Source organism: Desmodus rotundus, chromosome 2 (assembly GCF_022682495.2).
Source record: "Desmodus rotundus isolate HL8 chromosome 2, HLdesRot8A.1, whole genome shotgun sequence".
Lineage (NCBI taxonomy): Eukaryota > Metazoa > Chordata > Mammalia > Chiroptera > Phyllostomidae > Desmodus > Desmodus rotundus.
Window position 1 is genome coordinate 150,163,989 of NC_071388.1, and position 19,224 is coordinate 150,183,212.

Below are 19,224 nucleotides of genomic sequence, written 5' to 3' on the forward strand. Positions count from 1 at the left end.
AATTTGGAGGGAAGATTCCCTTTAAAAAAGTACAGTTTTTCTTGTTAAATCATTATACTAAAGCTTAGTCACGTATGGAGAAAACTGCCTAATAATTAAGAATTGCCAGTTTAACATGGTATTTGCAACAGACACATTGATACTTAATTAAATAGAACATTACTTATTTTTAAAGAGCTGAAAAAAAAAACTCTCCTGGCAATTGAAATCTTTACAGTAGCAGAAGTGGGGGACCTGGATGATGTGGATCATTCTGTGTTTGATGATGCAGAATTGCTCTAAGCAGTAAGCTTACTATTTTCAGAGAGCATTAGCAGCTTCAGCAAATAGCAAACACAACTGTGTCATCCTCCCTTAATACAGGGTATTTGTAACTGCAAAAGGGAGGCGATAAGCAGTACTCGTATATGAGATCTGATGTCTTCATTATGGCTTAAAAAGATACTGGAAAAGATACTGATGGACAGATCTGCTGTTTGATGTTTTCTTCACTAGCCCTGAAGATGCTGAGACATAGAGATGGCTGTGATTATCTTTTGTAAGACAGGAACTGCAGTCTTTAGGGGTTTCTGGAAATAGACAGGTCATGCAGTCTGGAACCTGTGAACCTTTTCAGTCTCTAAGTCATCAGGTATGACCTCATGCATTACGATAAAACTATTAGATTATAGAGTTATTGCTGTTTCTAGCCCTTAATCATTTGGAATATAGTAACCTATGTGACTGTTTATTATTAGATTTTCCTTAGGATATTGGAACAAGTAATATTTAGAGTAATAGACACCAACTAAACAATATGAATTTTGGAAATGTGTGTGTGTATTTGAGTTTGTGTTTACTTTAGCTTTTGTGGGGGAAAGTGGGGATTGAGGGAAAGATTCTTTGTGTGTGATTACAATCAGGGTTTGGGGCTTTATAGATTTTTCCAGATTAAGGCTGAATACTATATCTTTTATTGGGAATGATAAAAATAGCATGCATTGTTCAAGCCGATAAGGATACTTCATATCTACCTGCTTCTATATAGTGACATATTAAAACATTTTTGTTTGGAATTTCCTGGTTAGAAATAGATGTTGCCACCATTATAGTGTGTAACCACACAGAAACACAAGTGTGATGAGTAGACTCGTGTTTATTAGCAACTGAGCTATAAGCTAATTTCCTGAAATTTATATTTCAGTATCTGAACTGTGTTAAAAGGCATTGGTTTTAATAATTTCTCAGGTCTATTGAAATAATGATGCTCATTGTCCTCTTAATGTAGATATCTGCTAATGCATTGCTTATAGATGAAAGCAGATGATAAATCTTTTTTTTTAAAGAAAGCTTGTGACATTTAAGCTTGTTTTAAGGTTTTTGGCCCAGAGATATTCTGCATTTGCTTACTTTCATTTTCAAAATGAAAATATTTGACCACATTAGGCATATTAACTACAAAGAGTAGAGAATCATCACAGCAAAGAATTTGGATTTATATATCCATTTTATCCTGAAACACTCTTATTTTAAACTATTTTTACCTATCAAGTTATAATACAATTAACTTTGGTCTGTGGAAACCTATTCTGAGAATTACATGCTTGAGTAATTACGAACTGTGCCTGTGTTTGACATTCAGATTATGAAGGAAATATATATATATTTTTTGTATTATACATATTTCTGCCTCAATTTTAGAGGACTTGGTGGTTACTTCACTAGGCATTCCATATTAAATGAGCAAAAAGATAAAATGTTGCAGCATTTCTCAACAGAAAGATAGTCCTATGTTTGTGATTTTGAAGCATGATTAGGATTTAATGCTTCTCTAGGGTGAAGTGATATAGTATTAAAAATGAATATATTTGTCAAAAGACTGAAGTGGAAGTCCAAAACAGTGACTTAATTCAATTCTCCTTTTTAATTAAAACCACATTGAAAAATTATACCTACTGATATTGGCTATAATTTATATGTTATTCAGGCTACTTAGCCAGCTTATATTCTTATTAGTAGGGAAGATTGCCATATTTTAAGCTTGATTAGTTTTGGAATGATTTGAATATACCTTTTAATTGCTACAAAACCTGTTTAATCTGTTAGAATTTATTTTCAGTATTTGCATGTATTAGTCACTGTGAGTACATTCTGTTTCTTGGCATTGCTTTGGGATTCCTCTAAGTATTGGTTTCATAGTGTTCTGCTATTTTCACTGTATTTATGACCTTTCAAAAGAGCCAAATCGTGAAGATTTTTTAGTTACTTTCCTTTAATGGTACTCAAGTAAGGATATCTCAAAAGTTTTGTAAGATGACAAAAATTGCTTTCTTAGAGTTATTCTTTTATAAATAGGAGAGATTCTCTCTGTTGCTATGCCAAAATACATTACATTAAAAAGTAAGGATTGGTTAGAATGTCCCAGACATTTAAGTGTAATGTCAACCATTTTGCCTGTCCAGCAAGATGATCTCGACCTTTCGAATGGTGAAATTCATTGTAAGTCTGCCTAGTAACAATATGTTACCTTCTTTTTATAATGGTTGTCTCTGTCTGTACCAGTTTATATGTGCATTTCATTACATATCATAAAGGTTTCTAAAGATAAGCCGTCTATAATCAACTATTTGAGTAACTGTTCAGTTCAGTACTCATTATGTGCAAGCTGGTCATTTCCACATCACTGTCTTGGTTGTTGCAGGGAATACAGAAAAGAAAAAGTTGTTCCCTGCTACCAAGATAATGAGAAAATGTACATGAGCTATGTCTACATTTTGAATTGACCTTTCAATGGTTGTATGCTACAATTAGTTTTAATTTATAAACTGGTGATCCCATAATGAGTTATTCATAACTCTTTTTTTCTCATGCAAATGTCTTGGTATTGGAGAAATAAAAGATTGAATCAAACCATATAATCAAGCATTTAATAATTTTGAAAACTGTATTAAGTTCTTTTATAACACATAATTTGTTTCACCAGGGCATTACAAATTGAATCAATAAAATGACCTTGTATATTTTACAAGCCATAGTTGTTAATTTATTTTGAGGGTGAAGTTCATCTAGCTCATTTGCAGGTGGCAAAAGCAGGGACCCCAAGAGTTAGCTCAAAACAGGAATGTGACCAATTCAGTCTAATTCTAGGCCATGCATAGGTAATTATGCATTATGAAAGGGAGTTTTGACTTCATGGGGATTAAACTTTCAGAAATAAAGAGTAGCAAGTTTGGGAGTGTTTGTTGCCAACAAAGTCAGTTGGGAAGTCCTTTGTACAAAATGGGGTGGAGGAGATAAGGTTCACCTCAGGCTCTGAGGAAGGGAACTGGGAGGAACTAGTATGGAAGTGGGTTTTAGCCAGCTGGCTGTTGGACATCCAGGGACCACTGTCTTCTCTTTCATACCAGTATGCTGGTAGAAAGCATCAGGGGGTGGGTAGAGTATATGGAAAACCCTTGTTTCCCCAGGACCCCAAACTGGGGCAAACTGTCCAATAGTGCCTCCAAAGCACCTGTTTCCTTGTATTAGAGCAATAAAAAATTGATTTGCAAGTTCTTCTGATTTGTATAGTATGATGGTTAAGCATCCAGACTGCCACATTCATGTGTTCAAATCTTAGGTATACCACTTACCAGCAGTATGATCTTGGGCAGGTTACTTAACCTTGCTGGGAATCAGTTTCCTTATTTGTTAATGTAGGGTTGGTTGGTAATGCCAACTACCTCAAAGAGTTGTTGTGAAGACCAAGTGAGCTAATGTGTATTGTATAAAAGCACGTAGAAGAGTAGCAAGCACATCACTGCCAACATTAACAACTGACAGATATTATTATACACATTCAAAGAGATGTGTCGGACTATTGGCAAGTGTTGGTAATGGTAGTCATGAAGTTTAGTTTTGTTCCCTCTCTCTCATTCTCCTTATCAAATAAAAATTGAGTCAAAATCATGGTACACCAAATGAAAATGATTATTTAAAATAAGGTAAGCAAAGAAAACATGCTACCTTTGATTAAATTCTAACATTTACTGACTATAATAATTGTAATGATGAAAAGTTTTGTGTTTAAAGGTTTTTTCATCTGCTTACTAAGATGATTTAAGCTTCTATAGTGTTGTATGCGTAGATCCTTGGCTTTTTTTATGTTATACCAAGTACATTCATTGCCAAAACATTTTTGGGCTTCTGGGAAAATTTAACAGCAATGTTGGGTCTTTTTTTAGTTATAGTTGAAGAATAAAATTAAGGAGTAAAATCAAAGTTTAAAGAAAATGATAGAAACAATTTGTATAGCTTAGATTTCATGATGTGAGTTATTTTTTAAATCATAAAAAAACCCAGGATAAAAACTTCACTGATGCCCTGGCTGGTGTGGCTCAGGGAATTGAGTGCTGGCCTGTAAACCGAAAGGCCACAGTTTCGATTCCCAGTCAGGGCACATGCCTGGGTTGTAGGCCATGTCCCGAGATGGGGGCATGTGAGAGGCAACCCGATGTTTCTCTCCTTCTCATTCTCCCTGCCTTCCCCTCTGTCTAAAAGTAAATAAAATCTTCAAAAATAATTAAAAAAATAAAAACTTCACTGAAAGTTAAATGCACTTTGCTTTAGTAATTATACTTTTTAATGAATATTTTATTATAAATGAAATACTAATATGAAATATGTTATAAAGACAGTACTGTATATGAATAGAACATTTCAAGTTTCTATTTGATAAAGAATAATATTTTGAATCACTTATGATTATTTAATATTTTACATCTATTAGCTAAAAAAATTGTCATATTTCTAAGTACAAGTGAATAATTTGGTATTTAAATGAAATCTAAATGGTTAAGTGTTACATTTTGCGACATCTTTGCATTTTAGTTGTCTTGAGCAGTTTTCTTAATGTACAGCTATTTTCCCCAAATTGGCACAGTATCAAACAAGCCTCAGCATAATTCAATTTGTTAAAACAATCACACAAATCCCTACAGTGTTTTGGTCACAGTCCTGAGCAAGGATGTAAACACCAATGGGTTACTTCCTTCAGAAGGTCATAGCCAGTGAGTCATACACTCTAACTGCTTGTAACTATAACACAGTGAGGAAAATAGTGAGTGCCACAGAGATTCAAAAGGGAGATGAAAAAAGCAAAAGTATTTTTCTGTGAGTACATTGGGCAGAATATTTCAAGCCTAGTGGGGAGATGAGAGGAGAGGCAGGCTAGATGGAATATTTGGGAACTATGAAAAAGGTAGCCTCCAAGGTGGATCTTGAAGACTGACCAAGATAGGGGAAAGATCATTTCAGGCAGAGGAAATGACAGTAGCAAAGGTAGGGAGGCAGAAAGCAAGTAATGCACTTGTGTAGTAGGGAATCGTTCATTTTGGCCATAGCCTAGTGGGGTAAGTTAGACGATTATCACAGGAAAGGTTTGTTGGGACCAGATAGAGTCAAGTCTTGAGTGTTAGATTATGATTTCTAAACTAAGAGCATTTTTATGCTGATCTACTTATTCTTGGGAGAGAATAAAATAAAAAACAAAAGAGCAGTACCTATATTTTACAGTCATTTTCATAGCTCTAACCCTCCTGAGACTTTGGAAATGAAAATTAAATTCCTGAGTAGATTATTAGTAGTTAGTAGACAAGGTAGGGGGTAGAAGCAAAATGAAGGATTTTAATAAAATTCTCTATCAAAGTTGCATTTGAGAGCATTTCTCAGTCCATGTGCAGCCACTCAGAAGTCCTAGATTTCAGATCCTAAGAGACCTCCTGCTTGTCCCTGATGTAAACTCTCTTTTATTGTCGGTAATCTGATTTAGCTTTGGCTTTATTTTTGACATTTCCTAGACCAAGGACAATCTAAAGGGACCATTTTAATACAATGAATACACATGTCACTATGGTGAATATTTGAATAATAACAACTTTGTCTTAGGGAAAATTGAAAATAGAAATTGCTATTTATAATAATGGAAGTCACAGGGATATTTTCATTTAGAAGTGATAAAGTAAACCATCATTGCTAGTACTTTTAATAAGACCTTTAAATCTACTCCATACACCAGAAGCATTCCAGTATTGCCTGAGGCTAGTTAAAAAGCTGGGTAATACTCAAGAGCAGATTTCCTTTAGATGTAACAGCTGGGATGTGACTTTTGTTATTAGACCCAGGAAGATGACATTTGTCATCTTGTACATAGGAATTGTGCAAAAATTGAAATTGTATGCTCTTATTTAGTACACTGTCCATATAAAGTATGTCAGAAGTAAAACTGGTGTGCGTAAAAATGAAATCAGACACACTTGCTCTTCTCACTCTATATTTAGCGCAATAGCAGACCCAGAGAATTGAGAATACTCTGTTTCTTCCTAATAGATGTCTGCAATATTAGGAAACCCTATTTTCTAGAAGTTCTTGTGAGGCTGCTATTATTAGCCCTTGTGACATCACACCACTTGGGGAAGAGCTGTGCATATGGTAGGGAGCAAACACATTTTCAGTTCCTGTTTAAAATCATAGACTAGTGTCTGCAAGAAACCTTGGAAATCATTGGGCTTTATGGGTTCTTCAATACTTTTAAATATTTAAACATTTTTTCTCAAAAAATAGATAAAAGACTTTAGCGAAGTGATCCTTTCTCTGTTTAAGCCTTTTTAAAAATGATAATACAGGAATATAGATAAGAATAAGTTAAAAAGAGAATTGAGTATTTCTTTATCAATGTTCTCTTTCTAAAGGGCAATAGAGCCTGGTTTCAGTGAAGTGCTTTGCAAAGTGTGCTGCGTGTAAATGCATACCATCTACTCCTATGATTTCTTTCATAGGAAGAAGTCTCATGCAGTCTACTAAGAATTGGACTCTGTCATACAGCCTGGAGGGCGGCAGTGCCGTACGGTAGTGAAGAGCTAGAGATCTAGGGTTGGACTCTTTTGGATCCCGTATCTTCCACTTTACTGGCAATGTCTGTTTTAGGAATGTTAACTAATCTCTCTTTCCTCAGTATTATCATCTGTAAAATGGGGACACTAATAAGCTAATTTCTAGAATTATGAAAAAGCTACAAAAGATATAGAACAAGTCCATTACTTCAAGGAACTTACATTATCATATATGTAAAGTATTACATACGAGGTCTGTACAGAAGGTATCCAGCCATGTAATGTGAAAAATAGAGACATTTATTGAAAAAGATACAAGACACAAGAAACATTGTACATAGGACAGTGATGCCTCAGTCTTCTTCAAAGCAGGCACGTTGGGACCTCACACAGCTCTCCCAGTGTCTCTTCCCCTGTTCAAAACACTCTGCAAAATTCTTTGTTGGAGTTGCCTTCAGCCGTGCTAACATTTTTTCCTAAATCTCATCAACAGTCTGAAATCCCTTCCCTCTCAAAAGTGATTTTAGTTTTGGGAACAGCTAGAAGTCTCAGGGTGCCAAATCTGGGCTGTAGCGGGGCTGAGTCACCCGGGTGATTTGATGTTTTGCCAAAAACTCTGCATGAGACGTGATGCATGAGCGGGCGCGTTGTCCTGATGAAGCTGCCAATCACCAGTTGCCCATAGCTTCAGGCTTCTGAATCTGAATAGTTTCCGTGGAGGAATGTTCAAGATTAACACAAAATGTGACGCAGATTTGTTGCTCCACTTGCCCAATCATTTTGAATGCAATGGCCACATAGTACACATGTTCACTCAATGGTATTTACCACCCACACTGACTAGTACAGTGAAGTCATCATTGTTTACACATGTGCATTCCATCCCACTCTCCTTGACTGCCACATTACATCGATGTCACACAGACTGTTCTCATTCTATTAACAAAGTTGGACTTTTTCCAGACAGACCTTGTACATGTATGTGTGTGTGTACACATACACACATATACCCATGTTTAGTACATATATACACACACTCATACACATTATACTTTAATACTTTAATTATATATATATATATATAATATACTACAAAAGAAACGAAGTAGCTTGCTTAAGATCAAAATTGCCAACAAAGGAAAGGATGACATGGGGTTCAAACCTGGAAGTCTGGCTCTGGAGCTCTTGCTCTTTACCATTGTGTTATGCTGCTTAGAGTTATATACACTTGAATTAGATAGCCGGGTATAAGTTAGTATATTCTCAATGCTGAATTAAGATGAGCAACATCAGTGTAAATTGAAATTACCATGGAAGATATCATAGAAGACATGAGACTTGAATTTCATTATGTTCCTTTCTGCTTTCTCTTTCACTACGAACAATATACATAAAGTCATCAGCACAGTTCCTGCCATAGGTGCTTAAGAAATTTTAGTTGTTGTTATGATCACAATCTATTTGATATTTTTTTCTGAATATCCCCTATGTGGTGCAATATAGTATTTGAGAACTATGAATCCAATCTATAGTCATGAGTTAAATTACCCACTAGTGTTCATTGTGATTATGCATCAGAGTCACATATTTAGCTTTTTAAAAACATTGATGCCCCAAGCTTATCTTTGAAGTACTAAATAAAGTCTGTGAAGATAAAACCCAGGCTTCTTTTTTTTTAATTAATTTATTTTTATTCAGTTACAATTGTCTGCATTTTCTCCCCATCCCTCCACCCACAGTATTTACAGAAATCTTTCCAAGTAAATCGGATGGGCAACAAAAATGGAGAACTGCTGCTTTATATGGTGATAAATTATGAATCCATAGCTCGAATCTACATATTAGCCTCTGTCAGGAGTTCCAGGCCCTGCGTCATGATAGACATCTCTGCTCATTTATGTTATATCTCAAACTTGGTATGTCTCAAATTAAACTTATTATTTTCTTTTCAAAACCTCTTTACCTTTCCCAGTATGATGACCTCATAATCATTTTCAACCTCTCTATCCCAACCTTAGATCCAGTTACTCACTGAAATGTGTAGATTGTTTCTCCTAAGGAGTTCAGAATTTACTCCTTCTTTCCCCATTGTCTTGATCTCTGTGTGAGTCCAGGAGACAGGAGTTTGTCTCCTGGACTAATTTCTTAACTGGTATTTCTTTTTCTTCCCATCACCCATCCCCAAAGCAACCTACTCACCACTCAGCTACCAGAGTACTGTTTCTGACATGTAAACCAGACACAGACCTTTGACTACCTAAAGTCCTTCTAAGGCTCCCCATCACCTTCACTGTAATTTTCAGAGTTAAGAACTTATAATATTAGTTTCTCTTTCTGACTTATTTTACTTAGCATAGTGCACTCAAGGTCTCTCTATGTTGTTGCAAAAGGCAGGATTTCCTTCTTTGTCATGGCTGAATAATATTCTGTTGTATTAATTTTATCCATTTATACATTGACAGACTTTGATTGTTTCTATATCTTGGCTATTGTGAATAATGTGTCAAAGAACATGGAGTGTAGGTATCTCTTTGAGGTAGTGATTTTATTTTATTTTTTTTTTGGATGTATACCCAGAAGTGGAATTGCTGGATAATATGGTAGTTATATTTTTATTTTTTTGAGGAATGAGGAAGCAGAATTTAAATTTAGCTATCTTTGGTTAAACTTGGTCTAAATTCTACTAGTTAGAGAGGCAGGCTCTCTCAAGCCTTTACAGCGCAGTCCTCTGGCTGTGGCAGGGTGGCTTAGCATTGTCCTGTACACCAGCAGCTCCCAGACTTTTGGCACCAGAGACTGGTTTCATGGAAGACAATTTTCCCACAGAACCAGGGCTGGGGACAGTGGGGATACAGGACAGAAGGCAGAGCTCAGCGAGTAATGCAGCAAAGCTTTAAGCTTCTCTTGCTCGCCCACCACTCACCTGCTGCTGTGTGGCCCGGTCCAGCAGCTCAGGGGTTGAGGACCCCTGCTGTACACCTAAAGGTTGTGGGTTTGATCCCTGGTCAGGGCTCATACCTAGGTTGCTGGTTTGATCCATGGTTGGGGTGGATATGGGAGGCAACCAATCGATGTTTCTTTCTCTTTCTCTACCTTACTCTCTCTCTCTAAAAATTAGTAAATATATTTGTGGGTGAGGATTAAAAAAAACAACAAATGTTGTCCTCTCTGCATTAGGCCCCTCATTCCTTTTTGTTTTTGCCTGCCTCTTTCTTATGCTTCAATATTTATTTAGATTGCACATCATCTCCTTTTGAAACATTTCCTCACCCCTACAGCGACAGTTAGGTGGGTTTTTAAAAAAACTTATTTCTTGTGGATTCTCGTGTTTACCTTTATTGATGAACAATACATGCTGTATTGTAGTCACTGATTTTATTGTCTTGACTATGAGCTGTTTAATGACAAAGGCAGGATTTTTTGGTTTTTATTAATTCTCACCTGAGGACATGTTTTTTATTGATTTTGGAAAGAGAAAGGAGATGAGAGAGAAAGAGAGAGAAAGAGGGAGAGAGACATCATCATCAGGGGGAGAGAGAAACATTGATGGGTTGCCTCCTGTACACATTCTGACCTGGGATTGGACTCACAACCTAGAAATGTGCCCTGACCAAGAATCGATCCTAAAACCTTTTGGTGTATGGGATAATACTCCAACCAATGGAGCCACTCAGCCAGGATGTGTTTTCTATTTCTTCATAGCCAGCACCAATATGGTGCCTGACACATGGTCTACTTAATAAATAAATTTTTATTGAATAATAAAATGGGAAATGAATATGAAATGTTCATGGAGAAATATGGCCTATGTGACTTAGGTAACCACTAGGAATTCATAGTAGCTAAGATGTATATATAGACTTGAGCTAGACTGTGAAGTATTTTAAGTTAAATTAAGGTATTTCATAATGTAATACCTCCGTACTGTAGCATATCAATTAAGAGTAGTGACCTTTATTCAAACTCAGTCTCTACCTCTTAGTACTGAAGATTCCTGGGAAAGTATTTTAGCCTCTTTAAACCTTAGAATACTCATCGTTTAATGGGTAAATGTGTATAAAGTTTTACTACTGTGCCTGGCCCACTACAATCCTTACAATGAATTTTAGTTATTATTACTACTGCAGTTATATGCAACATTGAGAAAGATCAGACAGCTAAGTGACTGATAGTTTCACGATGTAGAGTTGGGATTATCCAACGATTGACCATTCTGATGGGAAACAGAAAACCAACAATTGAAACCTACTAAATCCTATTAACCAATATCACACTAATAAACTTAAAAAAAGGAAACCAAAATTTTAATTTTAGTGTCCTAGCTCTATATTGGCTTACTGTAAATTTTGAATGTATCTTAATATCCTCATATAAAAAATTATGGTAAAAGTAGTACTATTAATGTTTTCTGTGGCAGAATGTTGTAATGACTTGAGATGTCTAAAAACAATCTGTCAAATTAAAAAGAGTGGGAATTTATCTCCTTTGAAGTCACTGATACCACCATTCTTTGAGCCAATTGCCTGGGCTGTTCTACTAATTTACCTTGATAATTCTGTTTGTCCCTTAAGATTCAGTTGAAGCATCAGTTAGTGGGAATAGGTGGTCACTTATATATTTCATAGAATACTAAGCCTCTTTCTGGTGTAGCATTTGAAAAATACATACTTGTATGTCATTTACTTACAATGTAAAATCCTAGAAGACAAGTGTGTCTTTTAATTCATTATGCCCACTGTGTTGTACAGATTCTGGCACATGTTAAATTTTTAGAAAATATTGACTCAATAAATAGATTATGTCATATAAATTCAAGAGTACTGAAGTATGCTTTAAGTCAGTCAAAAATAAAAAGGTTTCTGAAGCTCATTCAGGAGTTATTTACTGTGAACTGGAGATTAGAAATATGTGTTAACAATTATAGTTAATTATAAGAGTAACAGAATATATATTAGTAGTGCAATAATAATAAGAAGAATTTATTACTTTTGGTGATATATTCTGGAAATATGGTAGGATTAAAGATGAAGTACCATAAGGAGTTGGAATTATCAGACAGAATACACACAACAACTTTTCTTTTTTCCCCCAAAATCCTATTACAAAGACCAATATTTTTTAACCTTTTCTTTCTTCTAAAAATAACTAAAGGCGGGAAGACTAAGAGAAGAAATAAACCAGTGACAAAATTTTGTAAGCAAAAAAGGCAGAAGGAAATTATCAAGTGATCTGATAACTGAGAAAATAGAATTGTAAACTGGCAGTAACAAAAACGGAGAACCAAACACACAAATAAGCCCACTTTTAAACAAATCTATAACTTTAAAAAAGGCCTAAAAATATTGTGAGGGAGGTATATTGTTTAATGGCAGTCCTCAGAACTCCCTGCACGTAGGTTACTTCTTTCCATCTTTTGCGCCTTCTAATTTCCAGGTAAATGCCACCTTAAGAAGTGCATCATTGGATGCCCTGACTGGTGTGGCTCAGTTAATTGGGCGTTGTCCTGCAAATCAAAAGGTTGCTGGTTGGATTCCCAAAGTCAGGAAACATGCCTGGGTTGTGGGTTTGGTCCCTGGAAGGGAAGTATATGAGAGGCAACCAACTGATACTTCTATCTTACAATGATGTTTCTCTCCCTCCCTTCCCCACTCTCTAAAAATAAATAAAATCTTTTTTTGTTTGTTTAACAAAACAAAACGAAACAAAAACGGAGAACCAACTGACTTTATATTGAAAAGACACCAGGTACCTCTAAGAGAATGTCTCTGCTAAAGTCAACACTACTGCTTTAAAATCCAATCACATTTCCAGATCCTCTTCTTCCTTCACTTTAGCCAATCAGGCAAATATCCCAACTCTACTCCAGCAGTAGCCTGGAGTTTCATTATTTAGAGGGATAGACAGAATATTTACAGACCGAATAACCCAGGTACAGTTAAGATCAGAAAGCACCATATTAAAAACAGCTGGATTCAATATGAATGCTGTGATCCCAACTCTTTCCTTCCACTTTGCTCCTAGAAAGCTGGCAGCCAGGCTTTTATCCACCAGACAGGATACTGGAGCATCTGGCTGGAATCTAACAACTCAAGAGGGAAGTCTCACACATACTGACATTGTGAATATGAAATAGCCAAACCAAACCACTTTATAGTATGCTCAAAGTCGATCTGTCCTATCCATGCTTAGGGCTTTCAATTAGCCTTTTAGTTTTATATCTTAAATATGAGCCCACAACCAAAGATCATGACACTTCTTTATTTTAATGATAATTCTATTTTTATTTTAAGTTTATTATTTTTTAAATTATTGTTCAAGTACAGTTGTCTCCATTTTTCTCCCACTCTTTCCCCCCACCCCACCCATCTCTGCTTCCCACCCTTGATCCTACCCCCTTTGGCTTCATCCATGTGTCCTTTATACATGTTCATTCATTTGCCCTTTCCCCTTCTTTCCCTGTTATCTCCCTCCTCCCTCCCCACTGGTCACTGTCAGTTTGTTTTTTATTTCCATGTCTCTGGTTCTATTTCACTCACTTGTTTGTTTTGTTAATTAGGTTCTACTTATAGGTGAGATCATATGGTATTTGTCTTTCAGGGCCTGGCTTATTTAACTTAGCATAATGTTCTCCAGTTCCATCCATGCTGTCATGAAGGGTAGGAGTTCCTTCTTTCTTTCCTCTGCATAGTATTCCATTGTGTAACGTATCATAGTTTTTTGATCCACTCATTTACTAGTGGGCACTTAGATTGCTTCCAGCATTGGCTATTGTAAATTGTGCTGCTATTTGAACATTGGGGTGCATAGGTTTTTTTGGATTGGTGTTTCAGGGTTCTTAGGGTATAATCCCAGCAGCAGAATTGCTGGGTCAAAGGGCAGTTCCATTTTTAGTTTTCTGAGGAAATTCTATACTGTTTTCCACAGTGGCCTCAACAGTCTGCATTCCCACCAACAATGTACTAGGGTTCCCTTTTCTCTGCATCCTCTCCAACATTTGTTTGTTGATTTGTTTACGTTGCCACTCTGACCGGTGTGAGATGGCACCTCAGTGTGGTTTTAATTTGCATCTCTCTGATGGCTAATGATGCAGAGCATCCTTTCATGTGTCTCTGGGCCCTCTGTATGTCCTCCTTGGAGAAGTGTCTGTTCAAGACCTTTGCCCATTTTTTAATTGGGTTGTTTGTCTTCCCAGAGTGGAATTGTGTGAGTTCTTCATATATTTTGCAGATCAAACCCTTGTCCGAGCTATTATTGGCAAATACATTTTCCCATGTGGTTGGTTCTCTTTTCATTTTACTGCTGTTTTCTTTAGCTGTGCAGAAGCTTTTTATTTTGATGAAGTCCCATTTGTTTATTCTTTCCTTTATGTCCCTTGCTGTAGGGGACATATAGATGAAAATATTGCTGTGTGGAATATCTGAAATCTTCCTGTTTATGTTCTCCTCTAGGACTTTTATGGTATATGACTTATATTTAAATCTTTTATCCACTTTGAGTTTATTTTTGTGTATGGTGTAAGTTGGTGGTCGAGTTTCATTATTTTGCATGTGGCTATCCAGATCTCTCAACACCATTTGTTGAAGAGGCTATTTTTACTCCATTTTATGCTTCTGCTCCCTTTGTCAAATATTAATTGACCATAGAGACTTGGGTTTATGTCTGGGTTCTCTATTCTGTTCCATTGATATATGTATCTATTCTTACGCCAGTACCAGACTGTTTTGATTACCATGGCCTTGTAATATAGTTTGATATCAGGTATTGTGATCCCTCCTACTTTGTTCTTCTTTCTAAGGATTGCTGTGGTTATTCGGGGTCATTTATGATCCCATATAAATTTTTGAAATATTTGTTCTATCTCTGTGAAATATGTCATTGGTATTTTAACAGGGATTGCATTGAATCTATAATTTGCTTTGGGTAATATGGACATTTTGATGATGTTAAGTCTTCCAATCCATGAGCACAGTATATGCTTCCATTTATTTGTGTCTTCCTGAACTTCTTTCTTCAGAGTTCTGCAGTTTTATGAGGTGGGTCTCTTGTAGGCAGCATATATGTGGGTCATGTTTTCTTATCTATTCAGCTACCCTATGTCTTTTGATTGGGACATTTAATCCATTAACTTTTAAAGTTATTCTTGATAGGTACTTATTCATTTTCCCCCTTTGTACCTCTGTTCATCTCTCTCTCTTCTTCTTCTTCCTCTTCTTAAAGCAGTAGATCATGACACTTCTAAGCAAAACTTCTACCATAAAAGATAGAGGCCTATGTGGTTTTTTTTTATTTGACACCAAAAGCAAAGTTAACAAAAGGAAAAATAAGCAAGTAGGACTAGCTCAAATTAAAAAGCTTCTGAATAGCAAAGGAAACCATTAGCAAAATGAAAAGGCAACCTGCTGATTGGAAGAACCTATTTACAAATTACACATCTGTTAAGGGGCCGATATACAAAATGTATAAAGAACTCATACAACTCAATAGAGAAAAATGAGCAGAGGATGCAAACAGACAATTTTTTCCAAAGAAGAGGTACAGAAGGCCAACAAGTACATGAAGGTTCAGCATCAGTGGTTATCCAAACAAGGCAAATTAAAACTACAGTGAGATGTCATTTCACACTTGTTAGAGTAACTATTGTCAAAAAGACCAGAAATAAGTGTTAGTGAGGACGTGGAGGAAAAAGAACCCTTGTGTTCTGTTGGTGGGAATGTAAATTGGTGCAGCCCCTATGGAAAACAGTATGGAGAGTTCTCAAAAAAGTAAAATTGAACTACCTTATGATCCAGCAATTCCATATCTGGGTATTTGTCCAAAGGAAACAAAAACACTGACTTGAAAAGATATATGTACCCCCGTGTTTGCTGCATCATTATTTACAATAGCCAAGATATGGAAACAACCTACATGTCTATTGACAAACAAATGGGTAAAGAAACTGATTATATATATGTGTGTGTGTGTGTGTGTGTGTGTGTGTAACTCAGCTATGGCAGGATGACAGATAAGGGGTGGGGGGAGGTTAGGGTGAGGAGGGATTGAACTCGTGGACAGGGACAACTTTATGTGGACATTGCATGGACAACATGGACAACTGTCTGGTGATTGCTGGGGGTAGGGGTGAATAAGGGGATTACATGGTAATGGAAATATACAGTAAAAAATAAAAAAAGAAATACAAGAAAAAATAAATTCCACCCCCCTCCAAAAAAGAATGAAACCTCACCATTTATAACAACATGAATGGAATTTGAGGGTTTTATGCTCAATGAAATAATTCAGATAAAGAAAGACAAATACGATATGTTCTCACTTATATGTGGAATCTAAAAAAAGAAAGAAAGAAAACTATTTTAAAAATTCAAGCTCATAGATACAGAGAACAGAGGGGTGGTTGGCAGAGGCAGGGGTGGAAGTGGGCAAATGGATAAAGGAAATCAAAAGGTACAAACCTCCAGAAATGGAGGTGTAATGTACAGCATAGTGATTAGTTAATAATACTGTGTTACATATTTGAAAGTTGTTAAGAGAGTACATCTTAAAAGTTCTCATCACAAGAAAACAAAGTTCTGTAACTATGTATGGTGACAGAGGTTAACTAGACTTACTGTGATGATCAGTTTGCAATATATATTGATATCAAATCATTATGTTATAAACCTGAACCTAATATAAATGTTATATAAGTTATACCTCAATTTAAAAAGAGGCCAAAATAAATAGTAAAAATAGATATCCTGGGAGCAAAGAGCATGATGGGAAATGAAAACTTGGCAAGTTCTAATAATATTAAAGAGATAAGACAAGATACTGCACCTATTAAACAAAAAAGAGGGTGCTGTTATACAATAACATTGAGAGAACAAATAAGAGTTTTTGGAAATTAAAAATATGGTAGCAGAAATGAAAAACTAAAGGGAAAGTCTGAAAGGTAAAGATGAGGTAATCTCCTAGAAAGTTGACAGAAAAATAGAATATAGGACAGAATGAATGACAGAAAAATAGAATATAGGACAGAATGAATGAGAACGTTAGAAAACAGAGGTCCAAAAGCCAAGATAGCAGTTCTAGAAAGAGAGAGCAGGAAAAAAGAAAAGAAATAATTTAAAATAAATTTTAAATATTTTGAGAATGGAAGACATGTTTCTCAAGATTTGAAGGGCACACCAAGAGCCCAGCACAATAAATAAAACCACTCTCACGTGAAAGCACATCATCATGAAATTTCAGTAGACTGAGATTAAAGAGATCCCAAAAGCTTTCAGAAAGAAAATAAAGAAAATTCTGTCAAGATTGATAAAAACAGAAGACACAAATTACCAATATTAGGAATGAAAGAGGGTATATTATTATAGATACTTCAGACATTTTAAAGTTAATAAGGGAATACTAGGAAAAACTCTATGTGCATAAATTTGTCAATTTGAAGAAATGGATCAATTCCTTGAAAATAACATACTACCAAAGCTCAGAATGAAATAGATAAACTAAATAGTCGTTTAACATTTAAATAAATTGAATCCAAAGGAGAAGCATTTTTAAATTAAATTTATTGGGGTGACACTAGTTAGTGAGACTATATAGGTTTCAAGTGCACATTTGTATAATACGTGATATGCACACTGCATTCTGTCCCCCTTTACTCTTCACTATCTTAGCCTTTCCTGACTGGAAAGTAGGAATAATATATGGCTGAGATGCTTTTACTAGAGAACTGTATAAACAAATTTAAGGAAGAAATAAAACCAATTCTATAAAATTCTTTCCAGAAAATAGAGTGGAAGGAACACTTTCCAACTCATTTTAGGAAACCAGGATTACCATGCTACCAAAATCACACAAAAGAAGTAAAAAAAAAAAAAAAAAAGAAAATGTACAGACCAATATCCCTCATAAACATAAATGCAGACATCTTCCATAAAATATTAGTAAATTGAGCCCATATATTTATAAAGAGAATAATGCATCATCACCAATGGGCTTCATCCTGAAAGTGTAAGGCTGGATTAATGTTTTCAAACCAATCAAAGTAATCCACAACAATAACAGACTAAGAAAAAGCACATGATAATTTTATTGATGTAGAAAAGCATTTGACACAATTCTACATCCATTCTGGGGGAAAAAAAGCCTCTCAGAAAACTAGGAATAGAAGGAAAATTCTTCAACTTTAAATGGCATCTTCCCAAACCTACAGTTAAACGTGATACTTAATGGTGAGAGACTGAATGAAAACTCTCCATGTAACTGAGGATCAAGGCAAAGATGTGAACTCTCAAAGCTTCTATTCAACATTGTACTAGAAGACCTAGCATGTGCTCGAAGCAAGAAAAGGAAAGAAAACCAAACAGATTAAAAAGGAAGAAATAAAATTTCACAGACATGATTGTTTATGTAGAATATGCCAAAGAATCTAACAAACCAATAAACAGAGCTCATAAAATGAATTATTTAGCAAGGCTTCTGGATTCAAGGTCAACACAGAGGTATGGACATATAAAAGAATGTGGTTAAAAGGGGATAGCACAAAGAGTATCTTGGGCTGACAGAACTCTTCTGAGTCAATGTGGTAATGCTTACAGAATATGTATATGTGATAAAGCTCATAGAACTATACACCAATTAAAAACACAATTGTAGGAGGCCATTAGATCATTAGATTTATAAGATGTACTATAATAAGAATAAATGCAAAAAAATGATGTCCATAGTATAAAATAATTTTCAAAAATACAGTATGTTGGCAGGTTCCTCAAAAAATTAAACAGAATTACCATGTGATTCAACAATCCCATGTATGGGTGTACATCCAAAATAATTGAAAACAGGATCTCAAAGAGTTGTTTGCACACCTATGTTCATCGCAGCATTATTTGCAATAGCCAAGAGGTGGAATCAACCTAAATATCCATTGGTAGATAACTGGGAAAACAAAATGTGGCATATACATTTAATGGAATGTTATATAGCTTTAAACAAGAGGGAAATTCTGTCCCATGCTGGAAACTTGAGGACATTTCCTAGATGAAATAATGTAATCACAAAAAGACAAATATTATATGATTTCATTTATATGACATAACTAGAGTAGTCAACTTTACAGAAACAGAAGGTAGAATGGTGGTTGCCAGGAGGTGGAGGAAGTTATTTAATGGGTGTTGGGTTTCAGTTTTGCAAAATGAAAAAATTTTTAGAGATCTGTGGCACAACAATGTGCATATAGTTAGCACTTCTGTACACTTAAGAATGATTTAGATTGTAAATTTTATGCCTGGGAAGTATAAAATTGGAAATACTCATTGAAAGAAATGGGAAAATCTAATGCCAGCAAAACAGAATTAGAAACACATTTCAAGGCATACTTTTTTCATAGATA

General features: G+C 35.4%; 1 protein-coding gene across 8 annotated transcripts in view; it reads left to right on the forward strand.

Annotated features, from left to right (window-relative positions):
• SLC4A10 (solute carrier family 4 member 10) overlaps window positions 1-19,224 on the forward strand; it is a 271,426-nt gene that overhangs the window by 73,092 nt on the left and 179,110 nt on the right. For 2 of the 8 annotated variants that reach the window (XM_045187445.2, XM_071220661.1), the window contains exon 1: window positions 392-631. The exons of the other annotated variants lie outside the window; for them this stretch is intronic. In XM_045187445.2, the coding sequence (XP_045043380.2) occupies window positions 587-631 (45 nt within the window). In that variant the 5' untranslated portion in view covers window positions 392-586. Of the gene's footprint in view, window positions 1-391; window positions 632-19,224 lie in introns of those variants that run through there. 8 annotated transcript variants of the gene reach the window in all.